The 19702-nt window shown below is 39.4% G+C and overlaps 1 protein-coding gene across 1 annotated transcript in view; it reads left to right on the top strand.

Moving 5' to 3' along the window:
• Window positions 1-19225, top strand: part of LOC127622852 (neuronal acetylcholine receptor subunit alpha-5-like) — a 36258-nt gene extending 17033 nt beyond the window's left edge. Inside the window, exons 6-9 of the mRNA XM_052096961.1 lie at window positions 3285-3462; window positions 5742-6074; window positions 9392-9763; window positions 18532-19225. Of these exons, the coding sequence (XP_051952921.1) occupies window positions 3285-3462; window positions 5742-6074; window positions 9392-9763; window positions 18532-18690 (1042 nt within the window). The 3' untranslated portion in view covers window positions 18691-19225. The remainder of the gene's footprint in view (window positions 1-3284; window positions 3463-5741; window positions 6075-9391; window positions 9764-18531) is intronic.
• The last annotated feature ends 477 nt before the right edge of the window (window positions 19226-19702 follow it).

Genomic DNA, 19702 nt, shown 5'->3' with positions numbered 1-19702 from the left:
GTCCCTGAGATTCTCTTTCGGGGGCGAAGCTTTCCAATATCGGGTTCTTCCATTCAGTCTAGCCTTATCACCCTGCACATTCACGGAAGGCATGGATACAGCACTGGCTCCTTTACGACTCCAGGGCATCAGCATTCTGAATTACAAAGATGACTGGCTGATACTAGCACAGTCATAAGAACTGGCATTACAGCACAGGGATATCGTCCTATCTCATCTGGTTTCTCTGGGGTTGAGGCTTAATGCCAAGAAAAGCGTCCTCTCTCCCACTCAGAAAACTACCTATCTGGGGATCGTATAGAATTCGATCACAATGCGGGTACAATTTTCTCCCGCTCGAATCGAGTCCATTCAGAACACCCTGAGCAAAGTCAGGCTAGGCCAAGTTTGGGGATCCCCTTGGGGCTTTTGCACATGAGACTGCTTCAGTTGTGGCTCAAAGCCAGGGAATTTAATCCAAGGGCCAGTCCCCTAAGGCTGATAAGGGTTACGCGCCACGTGCTACGTACCCTTTCTATGTGGTTCAGACCCCGGTTCCTCTCTTTGGGTCCCACTCTAAGTGCGTCTTGCCGTCGCATGTTGCTAACGACAGACGCCTCCCTGACGGGCTGGGGAGCGGTCTTATGTGGTCGTCCAGCTCAAGGGGAATGGGAGGGTCGTCAGCTCGATTATTACATCAACTCGAATTGACGGCTGTAATACTTCTGGCCCTGAAATACTTCCTCCAGAGGCTGCCATATCTTGGTGCAGGTGGACAGCACAGCGGTAGCCTCTTACATAAACCATCAAGGAGGTCTACGTTCATGCCAGCTGAACAGACTGGCACGGCAGATTCTCCTTTGGGCCCAGGGCAAGCTCCTGTTAATCAGAGTAGCTTATATCACTGGATACCTGAATAGGGAGCAGATTTACAGTCCAGATGGGAAATAACAATGGGGGAGTGGAAACTACATCCCTAGGTAGTCGAACAAATCTGGTTGAGATTTTACAGAGCAGAAGGGGACTGGATCTTGACGCGATGCACATACATGGCCCAGAATGCGACTGTATGCATTTCCTCCGGTTACTCTGCTCCCAGGAGTCTTGGCCAGAGTTTGCCAGCAATGGTCCTGCCTCTTACTGATAGCGCCGCATTGGACGAACAGGGTATGGTTCTCAGAGATAATGTCTCTCCTTGACAGCTCCCCTTGGGCGATTCCAGAAAGGAGGGACCTTCTGTCTCAGGTACAGGGGACAATATTTCACTCCCGGCCCGAGCTGTGGAACCTTCATGTTTGGCCCCTGAAGGTTTCCAACTGAGGGACACTGGGCTTTCACCTGAAGTTATCAAGACCATTCTAAGTGCTAGGGCTCCCTCTACTAGAAGTTATGCCAATAAATGTGGTGTCTTTGAAAGATTGTGCAGTGCACATAATGCAGATCAAGTTAACTGCCAGATTGCTGCAGTTCTGTACTTTCTGTAGGAAAAAATATCAGCAGGCCCCACCACTCTCAGGGTTTATGTGGCCGCTCTATCAGCTTGCCACACCTTGATTGACGGGATGCCATTGGGGAAACATCCTCTGCTCGCTCGCTTCATTCATGGAGACATGCAATTGAGACCTCCTGCTAGGACCAGTATCCCTTCATGGGATTTAGCAATAGTCCTTGAGGGTCTGGTTGAGACCCCCTTTGAACCTCTAGAGTCAGAGTCTGATAAACTTCTGACTCTAAAGGTGGTTTTTCTTATGGCAATTACTTCTCGAAAAAGAATTGGGGATCTGCAGGCTCTGTCTGTCTTGCCATCCTGCTTAGATTTTGCAATATTGCACCCTCATCCTGACTACCTGCCAACGTACACTTTTACTTTCTCGACATACATCCGGTCACTCTTGAAGCCTTCTGCTCCCTGCCGTTTACAACGTCAGAACAGGAATGTCTTCACGGACTGTGTCCAGTCCGTGCCCTTCAGACTTATGTCCACCACGCTAGCCAGTGGCGTAAGTCAGGGCAACTATTTGTTTGTCATGGGGGCCATAAAAAAGGGGCGGCTGCTACCAAGCAAACTATGTCACATTGTGTGAGGGATGCTATTGCCCTGGCCTACGAGGTGCGTGTCAACCTTTGCCAGTAAGTATCAGGGCTTACTCTACCAGAGGGGTCACCTCCTCTAAAGCTTTGACCAGAGGTATCCCTCTGCAGCATGTTTGTAATGCGGCGGGCTGGTCCTCTCCATATACATTCATACAATTCTATAGTTTGTATGTTCATGCCTTTCCGGGCTCTTATGTCCTTGAGTCTACATCACAAGCTCATGTCTGAGACCTCTCGCGCTATTGTGAGCACACCTACACAACCGTAAGGGGTCCGGACATCCACAGTGTGGCTTGGGTATTCTCGTTCCCAAAGAGCTAAATCAGCGCAGCATCAGAGTGTAGCTTTTTGATAGGGAACGTCTCAGGTTGCTTAATTGTAACCCCTGTTCCCTGATAAAAGCGTAACGAGATGCTGTGCTTCATTGCCGTACTGAGGATGCCCCAGGACGGCTCTTCAGACAAAATACCTGAAGATGCACCTGTGACGCATCTATTTATAGCCCTGCTACAGGTGCATCCTGATGTTGTCACCAGCAGAGGCTATAAATTCTAGTAAATTTCATTGATGTGTTGCACACTTATTTACAGCTGGTCACTCCTAAAGACGTTCCTAAATCGCTAAATCAGTGCAGCAACTCAAACAAAAACTTTGGGGAACATTGCTATCAAAGTGCTGGATTATTTGCTGAAGCATCTGATGACAAATTGACAAGTCTTGAATGATCCTTGCTGTTGAAGGAGTAGGCTGTTATTTTAGCTCGTCAAATTGTTATTAGTCTTAAATTACCTGTCTCAAATATTTTTGAGCGTGTTGCAATAACCTGATTTGAAATGACTGTACATTTGAAAAAAACTACGAAATTCACAAGGTAAAACATAATATAATATGTAGTTTTTTCAATTTAGCAAAGTGTGAATATAATTTACAAATCATTTCTTTTTGTTTTATTACCATTTTTCACACTGTCCCAAATGTTTTTTGAATTGGGGTTGTACAAAACATATTTGAAATTATGTACAATATCTATGGAATTTTAAATGTTCAAATTTCCAACCATGATTCCTGCTGAAATTACACTCTTGGCGTTTTGAGAATTTGAGATACTTTTAATAAGCAAAATGAGAACTGTTATATAAAAGGTACAGTGGATTTAAGAAAACAATCCTTATATAGCATCTGTGTTAAATGAGAATAATTCTCACCCTCAGTGCAGATGGTAATTTTGAGGCCACAGTGACAAAAGCAGTGGTGAGGTATGATGGCATGATCTCCTGGACTCCTCCTGCAAACTACAAATCAGCCTGTACCATCGACGTAACTTTCTTCCCGTTTGATCTTCAAAACTGCTCCATGAAGTTTGGCTCCTGGACCTATGATGGTTCCCACGTACGTTTTATGGTTATTTAACCTGAATATGCTGTGTTCCAAAACCTGTGAATATTTATGCTTACAGTGAGGGAAATAAGTATTTGATCCCCTGCTGATATTGTACGTTTGCCCACTGACAAACAAACGATCAGTCTATAATTTTAATGGTAGGTTAATTTGAACAGTGAGAGACTCCAGAAAAACGCATGTCAAAAAATGTATAAATTGAATTGCATTTTAATGAGGGAAATAAGTATTCGACCCCTCTGCAAAACATGACTTAATACTTGGTGGAAAAACCCTTGTTGACAATCACAGATGTCAGACGTTTCTTGTAGTTGGCCACCAGGTTTGCACACATCTCTGGAGGGATTTTGTCCCACTCCTCTTTGCAGATCTTCTCCAAGTCATTAAGGTTTTGAGGCAGATGTTTGGCAACTCGAACCTTCAGCTCCCTCCACAGATTTTCTATGGGATTAAGGTCTGGAGACTGGCTAGGCCACACCAGGACCTTAATGTGCTTCTTCTTGAGCCACTCCTTTGTAGCCTTGGCTGTGTATTTTGGGTCATTGTCATGCTGGAATATACATCCACGACCCATTTTCAATACCCTGGCTGAGGGAAGGAGGTTCTCACCCAAGATTTGACGGTACATGGCCCCATCCATCGTCCCTTTGATGCGGTGAAGTTGTCCTGTTCCCTTAGCAGAAAAACACCCCCAAAGCATAATGTTTCCACCTCCATTTGATGGTGGGGATGGTGTTCTTGGGGTCATAGGCAGCATTACTCCTCCAAACACATAGAGTTGAGTTGATGTCAAAGAGCTCGATTTTGGTCTCATCTGACCACAACACTTTCAACCAGTTCTCCTCTGAATAATTCAGATGTTCATTGGCAAACTTCAGACGGGCCTGTACATCTGCTTTCTTGAGCAGGGGGACCTTGCGGGCACTGCAGGATTTCAGTACTTCAGGGTGTAGTGTGTTACCAATTGTTTTCTTGGTGACTATGGTCCCAGCTGACTTGAGATCATTGACAAGATCCTCCCATGTAGTTCTGGGCTGATTCCTCACCGTTCTCATGATCATTGCAACTCCACATGGTGAGATCTTGCATGGAGCCCCAGACCGAGGGAGATTGACAGTTCTTTTGTGTTTCTTCCATTTGCTATTAATCACACCAACTGTTGTCACCTTCTCACCAAGCTGCTTGGCGATGGTCTTATAGCCCATTCCAGCCTTGTGTAGATCTACAATCGTGCCCCTGACATCCTTGGACAGCTCTTTGGTATTGGCCATGGTGGAGAGTTTGGAATCTGATTGATTGATTGCTTCTGTGAACAGGTGCCTTATATAAAGGTAACAAGGTGAGATTAGGAGCACTCCCTTAAGAGTGTGCTCCTAATCTCAGCTCGTTACCTGTATAAAAGACACCTGGGAGCCAGAAATCTCTGATTGAGAGGGGGTCAAATACTTATTTCCCTCATTAAAATGCAATTCAATTTATAACATTTTTGACATGTTTTTTTTTTTTTTTTCTCACACTGTTCAAATTAACCTACCTAACCTAACCTAAATTATAGACTGATCATTTATTTGTCTGTGGGAAAACGTACAAAATCAGCAGGATTTCCTCACTGTATTAGACTATTGCGTTGTTAGCGAAGCAATGTGCTAACTAAAAAATACTAGCTGCAAACTTGCCACAAATTTGCTGTAGATTTACCACTCGTTATTATCACATGGAAATGTTTGCCAGAATTTTACAGCTCTTCACCGGTAGTGGTGAACCTACACCGAACCTTTGGCAACAATGGAAAATTTGCCACAGGTTTGCAGCAAAATTCATTTGCATTTGAAAATGATCAGTCAAGTCCAGTGGTTTTTATTGTCGTTCAACCATATAGTACAGTACACAGTTAGTACAGTACACAGTGAAATGAGACAACGTTCCTCCAGGACCATGGTGCTACATAACAACAACAAACACAGAACCGCATGAGACTACACAGACTAAATAACATTTCTACATAAAGTGCACGTGCAAACGTGTGCAAAAAAGGTAAAAAAAAAAGTAAAAGTGTTGAATTTGCAGTAAACTCCTGATTTTTGCAAGGGACGTTTTTTTTGTATGACACAGAGTTGCAAATCGGTTATTTAAAGGTTCCATTTCAGTTAGGATGCTGCAACTGCTTATCTAGGCAGTAGGCAGCTCACTAGCTTTTGGAATACAGCATTAGTCTCATTAAAACTGTGTGGCTATTGCTGTAATAACAACATACTAATTTGCATTTTAAGGTGGACATTCTCCTTGAGGATGTGCATGTAGATAAACGTGACTATTTTGACAATGGGGAGTGGGAGATGGTGAAGGCCACTGGCAGTAGAGGCTTGAGAACCGATGGTACATCTTTCTACCCCTCCATCACCTACTCCTTTATCATCCGCCGTCTTCCTCTCTTCTACACCCTCTTCCTCATCATCCCCTGCATCGGCCTTTCTTTCCTGACTGTGCTGGTGTTTTATCTTCCTTCTAATGGAGGGGAAAAGATCTCCCTATGCACATCTGTCCTCGTCTCTCTTACTGTCTTCCTTCTGGTGATAGAAGAGATCATTCCTTCTTCCTCAAAGGTAAGTATTAATTTAAATTCAACATAAAATTAAATTGTACTCCCTTAATTCACACAGTAAAAAGTGGTAACTTGCACTTACCTTAAAGGGGCAGTCAGTAGTTCTCTAGCTAGCATTATTATTGCTCTTCTTCATTTACTTTAAAAACCTTTGTGACAGAGGTGTTAGACGCTGTACTGCCATCTATCGATGTAGATAAGCACGATCGTCTCTGCTGACCCCGCCAGCTATAGAATATAATTTGCATCTGGAAAATCTCTGAGTTTGACTCAATTTCTAAAGTTATTTATTACTCCTATAATATAAGTGCTTTGCCCTTAACAAACATCAGAATTAAAGTGAACATGCTTCTACTGTTAAGGATAGATTATTATTGTTCCTAATATCAATAATATTTGGAGACTGTCTACGTTTCAGTTATTACATTTATTAGAGAACTGCTTAGCATAAAATTAACCGCATTATCTAGCGATACAGAATGTCAAAGTAAAGGAAATATTAGAATAGTTTTGATTATCAAATTTAGGATCTCCATGAATACTGTTTTTGATAAACTCATTTTGTTTCCAACAACCAAAATCATGGTTTATACTAAATCCACAACAATCGCTGTGCCAAGCTACTTTGCACAAAAGGAATGAAGATGTTGTAGCGTATTTAGGAGTTCAATGAAAGTTTGCTAACTGGTTAGTTTAGCGGTGTTGTGTTATGCAATTAGCTTAGCTGTACAGTGTTTACAATATGGGTCGATAGATTGTGCATGTGCGGTTAGTTTCTTTAGGACTTCCTTTGAACTTTCGTTGCCATAGCAACCCACACCAGTGATTTGTGATCTGGGTCAACACCAATGAATCAGTTTCATCGATGCATATGAACGTCAGCGCGTTGCACAGTGCACCTACAAACAGTAATCAGTTAAAGTGCCCAGATTCTCACACCAATATATATATAGCAAATTTGGTATGATGAATATACACTGCACGGGTTAAAGTGTTGTGTATATTACCATTATTTGTAAGAGAAAAAGTATGTGTGAGCTAGGAATTAAATTAAACAGTCCTATTTCTACATCACTATGTAAGGAAATTTATAATGGAATTAGTCGCTTTTGACAACCGTTATAATTTAGATAAATGACAAATAACTAGATTATTTGTCTGAATAAAATTCTCCACCATTAAAATCATAATACAACATCTTGTTATATCAGCTCACAATTTCTACTGTAGGGAATTAGATTTAATAAGAGAATTATGATTAATTCTCTTATTGGGGTAATATTATTCTCATGCCTTATTGACAACAATTTTACAATATTGTAATATTTAGTTTTGAAGCTAAATCTTTTAGAAACAGGGATGAGATTATTGATCAAAATATACCACAGTCAATATGTCTTTAAAAGGGAAACATGAATAATGAATCATAACTCGTTATAATTAATTATGAACATTTGGATCGGTTAATAGAATTAACTTGAGGTAGCTGAATTAATATTAAAATCAATTTATTTGTTCATCCAGCGAACACTCAGTATTGATTGTTTATCCATTTTCAGAAAGGATATTTTTCATGGCCACACAAAACTACTCTTTCTTAGCATGTCCTGGGGATATACATGTGAAATTATAGGCAGTTTGTCTATAATTCAATGAAGAAAAGTCTGTCGTTCTGGGATTTGAGTCCATTTCTTATGGGGAAAAGGAGTGAATTAATCTTTCTGCATTCTTTTCTCTAGCATGCAGCTAACTTCCCCTGCTTGGAATATCACTGGGGGTCCACTCTTTGCTGGTCCAGTGGCAGCAAAGACAGTGTAAAGGCTTGATAATGATCAGTGGGGGAGCAGACATAACGGAGTCAGCTTGGGCCTACTTGGACCTTTGCTTGTTACAATCTTGAGACATCTGTTTGCTTATTCATTAAATAATGAATAATTGTGTGTCTGATTGGTCCAGATGCTACAACGTAGATGTCTTATCGTTAAAAATGTTTACTCTAGTTTTTTGCCTTTGCTGGTCTTTCTGTCTTCTTGCTTTAAGCAAGTTGATTTTTTGCAGACCTTTTTTGCTTTTTTACAGCTACTGGATCTCCCTTTGTCTCCACTGCTAAAGCACAATAAATAAGTATGTTCCTTTTTTATCTTTTCGCTCTTCGAACACCAAACAACACTGTTCTAAGCATAGCCAAGTGTATCTATACAGGCGGCAGCCAATTAGCACAAGGTTTCTCTTCTTTGACGTTTAATGAAAAACTGCGGGTCATGTCATTTCAACATGGCAAACCACATTGAAGGGGGCTCGCACCATGTAGAATAAATATATACTTATAAAACTATTATAAGTACAGTCTTCATCTCATATGAGTGTACACCATTCGGCTCAAACTTCACAAAAAACAAGCATTCTTGAATGTGTAAAACGTATTAAATTGGCTCCAAACTACTGAATGCACCTTTAAGGAGCTACTGTATTTCAACATGATCACACGGCATGTTGTTTACGTATGTTCCAGTACCATAGGTTTGGCCACATTATGCAGAGTTGACTCAGTGACAAGTGATAATGCCCAGAATTTGTTTTCAGCTCAAGCATGTTTACCTTCCCTTGTGGCGTGACCTGAAGCACATTGCATCAGCATCGTGGGGTTTGTATCCCACAATGAAACCAAGAACTAATTAAGTTTGAATAATCAGTGATGATCATGATTCAGAGATTGCATTTTCCTCTCTAACATTACATTTTTACTCCACTGATGGTAAGGTTTAGGTTTAAGCATTTCATGCTGAATGTATTAAATTACTTTTTGACAAATTATTACTTGATTAAAATAACATAATAACATATAGAGAGGCAAAAAATACAGATACATTTTAAAATGTACTCTTCATTTATATTTATCTGATTATTATTTACTTGAGTGAGAGTAAAAAGTACCCACTTTTAAACCTACTCTAAAAGTATTTTTTCCCAGTAAGTTACTCAAGTAAATGCAAAGGAGTAAATGTAGTGCATTACTACCCACATCTGCCTGTTTCTCTTGGAAATAATTAACATTATATAGGTAAATGGGTTGGAAATATTTTATGATATTAAAATTTTTAAAGGCCAAATTTAAGGCTTAAGCAATCACACACTGCATAATAAGATTTTGTGATAGTCACAAACCTTTTTTATTTAGTAAACTTCACTATAATGTACTTATATCAGCCATTGGTCTTCCACATGGTACACTTTTGATGATAGCTTTCAAGTTTGTTGGCTATTTTGGAGCCCTCTCCTCCTCCTCCTTTTTCAGATGTATGTTTTCCCTGTTCCCAGGTGATTCCTCTCATCGGAGAGTATTTGGTCTTCACCATGATCTTTGTGACACTTTCAATTGTCATCACTGTCTTTGCCATCAACATCCATCATCGATCCTCGTCTACACATCACAGCATGGCGCCGTGGGTACGGCGCATCTTTCTGCACTACCTGCCTAAACTTCTCTGCATGCGTAGCCATGTGGATCGCTATGTCACCACTGGGGGTAGCCAGAGTGCAGAGAGGACTGGCAGAGCAGGGCTGGGAAACGGAAAGAGTTTGGGCCAGGAAAACAGCCATCTGCTCAATGCAGAACATAGTCTACAGGCAGCCATGGAATCTATACATTACATCACCCGTCATGTTATGAAGGAAAATGAAGTCAGAGAGGTAAAATGCCAGTTTTTGTCTCACTTTAGTCTTGCAGACAACCAGTATATAGTGTGACCATGTGACCAATAAAAATTTAGAAGTTTGACCTGGTGGGTGCACATCTGCTGATATACGGGCAAACCAATTTTAATCTATCTTGATGCAATATTAAGTTTTAATTAGTTACAGTTTTGTAAAGAACAACACAACAAAATATCCATTTAAAGTGTTTATTTATAGAAATCTAATTAAAGCTAATACATATTATCAGGACAAATGGCACCAGACTGTAACTTTTTAGGAATACGAGTCTTTCCCAATTTTATTGGTGAGTCTGGTCACCCTAATGATGTTATTATACTTTTATATTTAATATATATATTCTCAGCAGGAAACCGATGGAGTGCGTACTCCAGGCAGGGAATGAGGTTTTGCCCCAAGTGAAGGAGTTCAAGTACCTCGGGGTCTTGTTCACGAGTGAGGGGACAATGGAGCGGGAGGTTGGCCGGAGAGTCGGGGCAGCAGGGGCGGTATTGCACTCGCTCTATCGCACCGTTGTCACGAAAAGAGAGCTGAGCTGAAAGGCAAAGCTCTCGATCTACCGGTCAATTTTTGTTCCTACCCTCACCTATGGTCATGAAGGTTGGGTCATGACCGAAAGAACTAGGTCAGCGAGTACAAGCGGCCGAAATGGGCTTCCTCAGAAGGGTGGCGGGCTTCACCCTTAGAGATAGGGTGAGGAGCTCAGTCATCCGTGAGGAGCTCGGAGTAGAGCCGCTGCTCCTTTGCGTTGAAAGGAGTCAGTTGAGGTGGTTTGGGCATCTGGTAAGGATGCCCCTGGCCGCCTCCCTAGGGAGGTGTTTCAGGCACGTCCAGCTGGGAGGAGGCCTCGGGAAGACCCAGGACTAGGTGGAGAGATTACATCTCCACACTGGCCTGGGAATGCCTCGGGGTCGCCCAGTCAGAGCTGGTTAATGTGGCTCGGGATAGGGAAGTTTGGGGCCCCCTGCTGGAGCAGCTGCCCCCGCGACCCGACTTCGGATAAGCGGTTGAAGATGGATGGATGGATATATATTTATAACATAATATACCATGGTACATATACACTACCAGTACAATTTTCAAAAGTAAAATTTTGAAACACTTGACTGAAATGTTTCTCATGATCTTAAAAATCTTTTGATCTGAAGGCGTATGCTTAAATACATCTCTGGTATAGGAGGCAGGAGGACTAATGAGGAGGCTAAAAATTACAGCCTCTTGCATCACTCACTAGTGTGCCTATTAAAGCCAGTAGGGAGGTTTACACACACTGCACAGCACATACCAGTTGGCTACCATTACACATACACTGCGTGCACAATTATTAGGTAAATTGTATTCCTCAGGATACATTTTATTGTTGAAGAAACACAATGCTCTCAGTCAATCCAAAATGTTATTGAACCTCAAACCTGCATGTTTAACAAAGGAAAAGTGAGTTTTGTCTTTCTCAGGGGGATATAGAAGTGTGCACAATTATTAGGCAACTATTAGTGTGCACAATTATTAGGCAAATAAATTAAATTTATATTTATTCATTTGGCAGACACTTTTATCCAAAGCAACTTACAAAAGAGGAAAACATAAGCAAATCATCTTTAGGAGATATTTGCACGAAAAGTGCCATACTACAAAGTTTCACTAACATCAGAATAGTATACAAAACAGATTTAAGTGCAACAAGAATTATTAATATATATAATATATATATATTTTTTAGTGACTGGTTAAGTGCTCTTGAAAGATGTGTTTTTAGACGTTTTTTGAAGACTGAGAGTGAGTCAGCTTCATGGATGGAGTTGGGAAGGTCATTCCACCAACCTGGTATGATGAAACTGAAAGTCTGGGGAAGTGTTTTGTGCCTCTTTGTTTTGGTACGACAAGGCGACGTTCCTTAGCCGACCGCAGGCTTCTGGCGGGAGTGTAGTTCTGCATAAATTATTTTAGGTATGCTGGAGTAGACCCAGTGACTGTTTTGTATGCCAGCATCAGAGCCTTGAATTTAATACATGTATCAACCAGCAGCCAGTGGAGAGAGACAAAGAGTGGTGTAACATGTGCTCTCTTTGGTTCATTAAAGACCAGACGTACTGCTGCATTCTGGATCATTTGCAGAGGTCTAATTGCACATGCACGAAGGCCTGCAATGAAAGCGCTACTGTAGTCCAGTCTAGTTTTGACAAGTGACTGAACAAGCAGTTACAAAAGGAATTTCAAAATTTTTTAAAGTGCAAAAATCAAGTAACACAAAATTACAATTAAATAACATTTTTGGCATTTAAAAAATACTCAGCGACCAATATAGCCACCCTTCTTTTCAATAACTGCCATGAGCCTTCCATCCATGGAGTCTGTCAGTTTCTTGATCTGATCTGTTTCTTGAACTTTCACTGAAGCAGCAACCACAGCCTCCCAAATGCTGTATAAAGAGGTGAATTGTCTTCCCTCACTATAAATCTCACATTTGAGAAGGGCCCAAAAGTTCTCAATATGATTTAAATCAGGTGAGGAATGGGCCAATTCATTATTTGGAAATCTTTTAGGCCCTTGCTGGCTAGCAAAGCAGTGGAGTACTTGCATGCATGTGAAGGAGCATTGTCCTGCATAAAGATCATGGCCTTCTTGAATGCTGAGAACTTCTTCTTGTATCACTCCTTGAAGAAAGTACTGTCCAGAAACTGGCAGTAGGTTTGGGTGTTGAGTTTCAGTCCATCTTAAACTCGAAAAGGTCTAACTACTTCATCCTTAATGATAGCAGCCCAGACAAGTACCCCTTCTCCACCTTGCAACTCGAAGTGGTTTCCTGTGTCCATTAGTGATCCAGCTATGGGCCCATCCATGTGGTCCATCAAGAGTCACTCTCATTTCATCTGTCCATAAAACCTTTGAAAAATCTGTCTTCAGGTATTTCTTTGCCCAATCTTGATGCTTCAACTTGTGAATCTTATTCCGTGGTGGTTGTGTTTCAGCCATCTTGACCTTGGCCATGTCTCTGAGCACTTGACACCTTGTACTTCTGGACACTCCAGGTAGATTGCAGTTCTGGAATAAGGTGACACTTGAGGACAAGGGCGCCGTAAAGGGGTGGAAGGTTAGGACGATTCTAAGGGCCCAGGCTGATGTAGGGCCCAGAAGAGCAGACCCCCTTTTTCTTTTCTTATTTCTTTTCTCTTTTTTATACATACATTAAATGTGCTAGGGCCCCTCATTCACTAAATGTGTATTTTGTCTGTTTTGACCATAGATTTAATATTTAAAAAACAAATAATGTATTTACTGTTTCAGTCACACCCCTCCCCCTCACAATGGTTCATTCCACCTGCGCTGTTCGAGCTACGATTGCTAGTGTAGCGTCTCTTGCTTATTGCACTTGCTATGATGCAGTGCAGACAGTGGCACACGCAGGCATGTCAAATCAAATGTCAAGGCATCAAAAATGGAAAGAAGGTAAGAGAAGCCAGAGAACGCCTAAGTCGACAGCATGTCACACAGTTTTTCAAAAAGAAAGGTAGCTTGCCCTATTCCTGTATTCCAAAACTTTCAGAGTTACTTATTTTTGTTGCTACATGACCTGCTTTTATCTAGGTAGCTTAGTAAAATAATTACTGAATTATGATTTACATCCAAAAATAATAACATCTCTGCTGTCTCCGGGGTTATCATGTCTCGTAGACACAGATTCAGCGGCTGCTGCACACCCACGTCCTCCTTCCCCCACGTCCCCCGTCTCAGCCGAACAAGGTGAGCCTGAGCGCGAAACTTCACGAAGATTGAAGCCTCTAAACACGTCTTATCTACTGTGTTCGCCACATGATGATAACTTTACAAAACAAAAAGTAATCTACACGCTTCAAAAATTACAAAATCAGTTTGCAGCGTGTGTGTCGTGTGTTCTGTGAAGTGACAGTGCTGCTGCTACGATCGATGCTGTCAAACTTGACGTTCTTAATGTGAATAAAATGCCCCAGAAAAAATAATATAAAATTGAATAAAACATGTTTCTGTAGTAACCATTGGCTGTAAGGAGTTTACAAAATAGATATTTTAATATTTTATATTAAGAAAACTAAATAGGAATGTGCTAAGTATCTTTTTTAAAGTATACTGGGCATGTTTATTGGGTTAAATTTTATCTGTAAAAAATTTAGGGGGCCCAGAAATTTTGGTTTCCATAGGGCCCAGAATTTCTGGCAGCACCTCTGCTTGAGGATAATGAGTTCCTGGTAACTTCACTTTTAATTTTCCTTAAGTCTTTTGCAGTTAATTTGCACCTTTCTTCTCCATGTTTTTATTTGCACCCCAGGTGATGATTCGGAAACAAAACGTTTGATTGTCCGGTGGTCACACCTCAATATTCTAGTTATTTCAAGAGTGTTGCATGAGAGCCTGAGAGACATTTTACATTTTTTACTTTTCAGTGTCAGTTAAATCTGTTTTTTGGCCTGTTTTGAGTTAATGAAGCTGCCTAATAATTATGCACACCTTGTTAGTGTAAGGATGATGTTGGCTGAGCGGATTCCATTTGCGAAAATTTATTGGAAGGTTGAACAAACAATTACAGTATTCCTTAAACGTAATCAGATCACAACATTGAAAAATTGGTCCACAGGCAAACATATCCAAAACAGTAATCCAGAGAGGTAAATCCAGTAAACGTACGCAATGGTCATAACAATAGTCAAAAGGCAGATAACTGGCAACATTTCACAAAGATAAACTATGAGCACATGGCTTATATACGCAGTGAATGTTCAAACAGGAACTGATGTGGCAGGAACAGGAAGTGACAAAAGTTCAATATTCAGGTGAGGGCTCCCTCTGGTGGATGGGAGCCTGTTCAGATGTTACAGATATAATGTGTTAGTCACCTTCATCACACCCTCCTTCATTACACAAATACGTAACAACTGAAAATTATTGATCCAATAAGCATTCAAGTTTATATGGTTCGGAGTTGGAAAATTTTATTTCTTGATGATAAGATCAGAATGTGCATGCAGTGTACATGCATATTATGGGGCCAAACAGGAAATAATTATATAAAATCTGAATACATAGTTGTAATTCTGAATATATAAATCTGAATATATATATTTACAACTTCATGATCAGGAATGATCATAGACAGATTTTCTTGAATTAAATGTGTAATTAAAAATAGATCCTATGTCTAAATAATTCAGTATTGTAAAATGATGATCCAAATCAGTTATCCAGACCAATTGGAGTCTTTTTCTGCTTCAGTAAAAATGGAAAGCTTGCCGCAACATGAAAGCCAAAGGATCCATAGACTTTGGGGTCCTTAGAAATTGTGGCGAGCAGGGCAGGCCTGAGCGGCGACTGGGCAAAGCGAGGCCTGGAAAATAAGTGGTGAATGACTTCCACCTGTGTGCCACACCGGTCATGTGTTCCAGTGAGGGGCAGCGGGAATATTTAAAGGGCACCTATTATGGCATTTAAAATGTTCCTAATATTGTTTTGGGAGTCCCCAACAACAGTTTTACATGCATGCAATGACAAAAAACACTTTTGTTGTCTTATAATATGCATTTATGTTTACCTGATTTGCTCACCGACTCCCAAATGATTCGTTCAACGACTCATTTTTCCAAACCCCTCCTTTGCGTGACGCTAATCTGCGGTGATTGGTCAGATGTGATTGGTATACTCTGTGCAGAGATTGTCGGAAACGGAACGCCCATCACCGCTTTGTAGTTAAAAAAATCAAAATCAGAGAAGGAATTTGAGTTGATTTATGTTAGCGATCATAGTCCAAAGTTCGGTGGTAAACACCCAATCAGTTATTGTTTGCTTTAGCCCAACGCATAAACATATTGATAAAGCACTGCATTACTACAAGTTATTGCTCTATTCTTTATGACAACTCCAATAACATCGACAAACATTTCACATATTTCAAAAAAATTGACATTGGAGACCTAGAAGCTGCGCTGAGCGTAACTTACACAACACACACAAATACTTAAGCATGCTAAAAAACACATAAAAGCAACAATTATTAATAATACTTACAGGTTGTGATTCGGAGGAGGAAGCTGATCCAAATAAACTTGGTACTGAACCTTCCTTCAGTATCAACCGCTCACTGAATCCACACTTGAAAGCATTCATGTTCGTAAAGCAATCGTCATTAAAATGACGTGAACACAGCACAAGGTTCGGGCTATACTTGTGTGGTATAGTTGTAAATATAAACTCTAGCCACTGATTCTTCACATGCTCGTCCCTTGGCAGTGAAAAAAAGGTCACTTTTGATATGCACTTCAGAACACAGCGTCTTGTTGTCGACAAGATGTTTTCAAGTTTCCCTGGTGTCTGCGCGCGCAATGACTGGGCGTGGACAATTTGATAATTTTTCGTCTTGACGTCACAACGAAAAGGAAAATGACTCGTTGGAAAATCGATTCACTACATTGACTCAGAGTCGACTCCTACTTTTGAGAGACATAACTTTTTTTACGGTGAACTTTCATATATAAAACTTTGCAGGATGTTTTTGTTCACTGAAATCTATGTAACACACTACATGAAAGGTCATTTTCAAAATTCCATAATAGGTGCCCTTTAAGGAGACCAGACAGTGGCAGACGAGAGAGAGAGATGCACAAAGCCTGTCTGTGTGTCTTTTTATGTTCATACGTAGCTGTTTATTAAATGTCTCTGTGTTTGTTAAACTGGTCCCAGCTTTTTCCTTTGCCATCTATTAATTATTACAGAAATCTAACGCTGAGTCCGGAGTCATGATCAATATGTAAAATATTTCCTAATTTCGTGGTTAGAGATGTGCTGAATGACTAATTTCACTGACATTTAAACTGCCATTTTGAAGTCGACGTGTTGACTAGTCTGAAAAGAAACCAACCTACAGTAAAAAAAAAAAGTGTTTATGCAACCCATTTCGCTCGCTCCTAGCTTGCCAAAGGTAAGCTATCTGAAAAACACACTGAACAATGTTTAATTTTACGATCTATAGCTGTGTTAATATACTATTATGTCAAAAAAATTATTTAAAAAGTCATTAAATGTCATATTTACAAAGTTATATTGACACAGCATGAAATTATTTTGTAGGATTTTTACTCAGGCAGTGAATAAAGTACTCATTAAAAGCCCTATAACTCAATGGAATCGCTAGGAATCTCTAAGACTCTATTTTATGGGTGGACACAATTTACCACAACACTGAATTGCATACTACACGTTACTCTTAATATTTCTGCCATAGACAGATAGTAGTAGTAGTATTATTTGTAGTATGTAATTCCGAAATCAGCATAAGGCTATAGGTTGACTGTTCACCAAACAACTGTGATCCAGTCGCTATTCCACCTGGGCGCCCAACACGTCCTCTGGCACCTATGTGTAATCTCCGTCACTTTTTCACTGAGAAGCGATAAAGGAAATTGTGTAATTCTACAAAATAATTAGAGAGGGCTGCCATTTTTAACTGCCTGTGATGAAGGACCCCTTGGGCTTCCAGACTCTGGCCAGCAAGAAATTGATGAAGCAGATAAATAATAATAATAAAATAAAAAAAATACAAAACTAACATAATAACAATAATTAAAATAAATTGTTACATGTGGAAAACTGGCTGATAATGATAATCGTGGTGTAAAACAAATATGTATTAAACATGTTAACTATTTTAGTCAGATATGAAAAATTAGAGCTTGTCTATTAATAAGCCTGATCACAAATTGATTTTATACAATGATATATATTGATTTATATTTATACATTCAGTCATACTACTATATATTAAAATGTATATTTATAATCAGACTTAGAAAAATATTTCTAAAAAACATATCTGATAAATATTCAGATTTATATTTATATATTCAGACTCACAACTATATATTCAGATTTATATTTATATATTCTGACTTTCAAATACAACCCCAATTCCAAAAACATTGGGACGGTATGAAATATGCAAATAAAAACAAAAAAAGTGTGATTTGTAAATTATATTCAGCATTTTCTATATTGAAAACACTACAACTACACATTATATGAGGTTTTACCTTGTGAATTTCATTGTATTTTGAAAATGTACAGTAATTTCAATTCAGTTGATCGCAACACGCTCCAAAAAAGTTGAGACAGGGGCAATGTAAGACTAATAACAATTTGACGAGTTAAAATAAAAAAGGTGATGTGAAACCGGAGTTGTTAAACAGGTGATGCAATCATGTCATAATACTTTATACTGTATAAGGAGCCTCAAATACAGCCTAGTCCTTCAAGAACAAGGATCATTCGAGACTTGTCAGTTTGCCAACAGATGCTTCAGCAAATAATCCAGCACTTTGAGAACAATGTTCCCCAAAGACAAATTGGAAGGATTTTAGCCTCTGCAGCGCACAATATAGTTAAAATATTCAAGGAATCTGTTCAAACAACTTCTGAATGCACATGATCTCTGATCGCTCAGACGTCACTGTCTTAAAAAATGGCATTTATCTGTAATGGATATCATGAACATGGGCTTGGGATAACTTCAGTAAACATATGTTAGTCAACACCACTCGCCGCTACATCTACAGATGAAATTTAAACTTTACTGTGCAAAGCAGAAGCCCTACATCAACACTGTCCTGAAGCGCTGCTGAATTCTCTGCTCTCGGTCTCATTTTAGATGGAAAGTAGAACAGTGGAACTGTGTTTTTTTGTTCAAAGAGGCCACATATAATCTAATAGATCGCCTTTCTTTTTAGGTGGTGCAGGACTGGAAGTTTGTGGCCCAGGTTCTGGACCGTGTTTTTCTGTGGGCATTCCTCTTGGTATCAGTTCTTGGTTCTGCTCTACTTTTCATTCCTGTCATCTATAAATGGGCCAACATCATTGTCCCCATCTACACTGGAAGTACCAGCTAAAACACACAAATGTAGACTATATAGTATTTCAGGACTTTTAATTGTGAAGAGAACAATTGAATATACATGTGAATTAATGATAAACAAGCATTTGTGACTTTGATAAAGCTTTTCATTACAATTACATCTGTAGTCTCCAAAACATCTATGCAGCTTGTGGCTATAATGTGCTGTCATTTCTGCTGTGATATGCTGCATGTCATATTCATTGTCATATGTTGAAGTCATTATAATAAAATTTACAATAAAATAATTGTGTTTTAAAAAGGGGTTTAAAATACACAACAATGTTGAGTTCTGCACACAGCTCAAGAATTAAAATGACTTTTTTTTAATTGTATTTATTCTGGGGAACACCTGAAGCATAGTCTTTATAGATGTGTAAAGACTGTGTGTAAAGACAGTGCTGTAAGCATTTTAGTTTGTAATACCAAGCATAAAATGTCCCTAATAACTGACATAAACCAATCTCTGTGACAGCACTAGGCTCTGTATTCAGAAAAAAAAAATGCATCTTTGCCTTTCTATAAGCTTTTTTAATAAACAATCTTTAATCTTAAGTGTTTTTCTTCACCAAATATTAATACTATTGCTAAGACACGCAGTGCACAGCAGTGTATATATTTTTTTTGCATTAATAATTAAAACGTGCTGGTGTCTTCACAAAATCATATATTATGTGCCACTCTTAATAGTTGTTAATAGCTGTGCTGTTTTTGGTAAATATAATAATCTAAATGTCTAGATCTAATCAATCTAATAATGGGTCAGACTGAAGTGGGATTTTGTTGGTTTGGAATTTTGCTTTATTGTGTGCATTATATAAACTCTTGAAGCATTTAAATATCACATTTAAGGGTTTCAGACAAATGTATAACACAAGTAGATGTACATGGCAATAATATACAATTAAACATTTGTTTTAAACATTTGCTTTAACAGTTATATATGGAGAGAGTGAATATCAAAACAACTGCGAGCAATGAAACTGCAACATCTATTGAGTAACAGG

The sequence above is a fragment of the Xyrauchen texanus genome, chromosome 29 (assembly GCF_025860055.1).
Source record: "Xyrauchen texanus isolate HMW12.3.18 chromosome 29, RBS_HiC_50CHRs, whole genome shotgun sequence".
Classification (NCBI taxonomy): domain Eukaryota; kingdom Metazoa; phylum Chordata; class Actinopteri; order Cypriniformes; family Catostomidae; genus Xyrauchen; species Xyrauchen texanus.
This window is presented reverse-complemented; position numbering and strand designations above follow the sequence as displayed.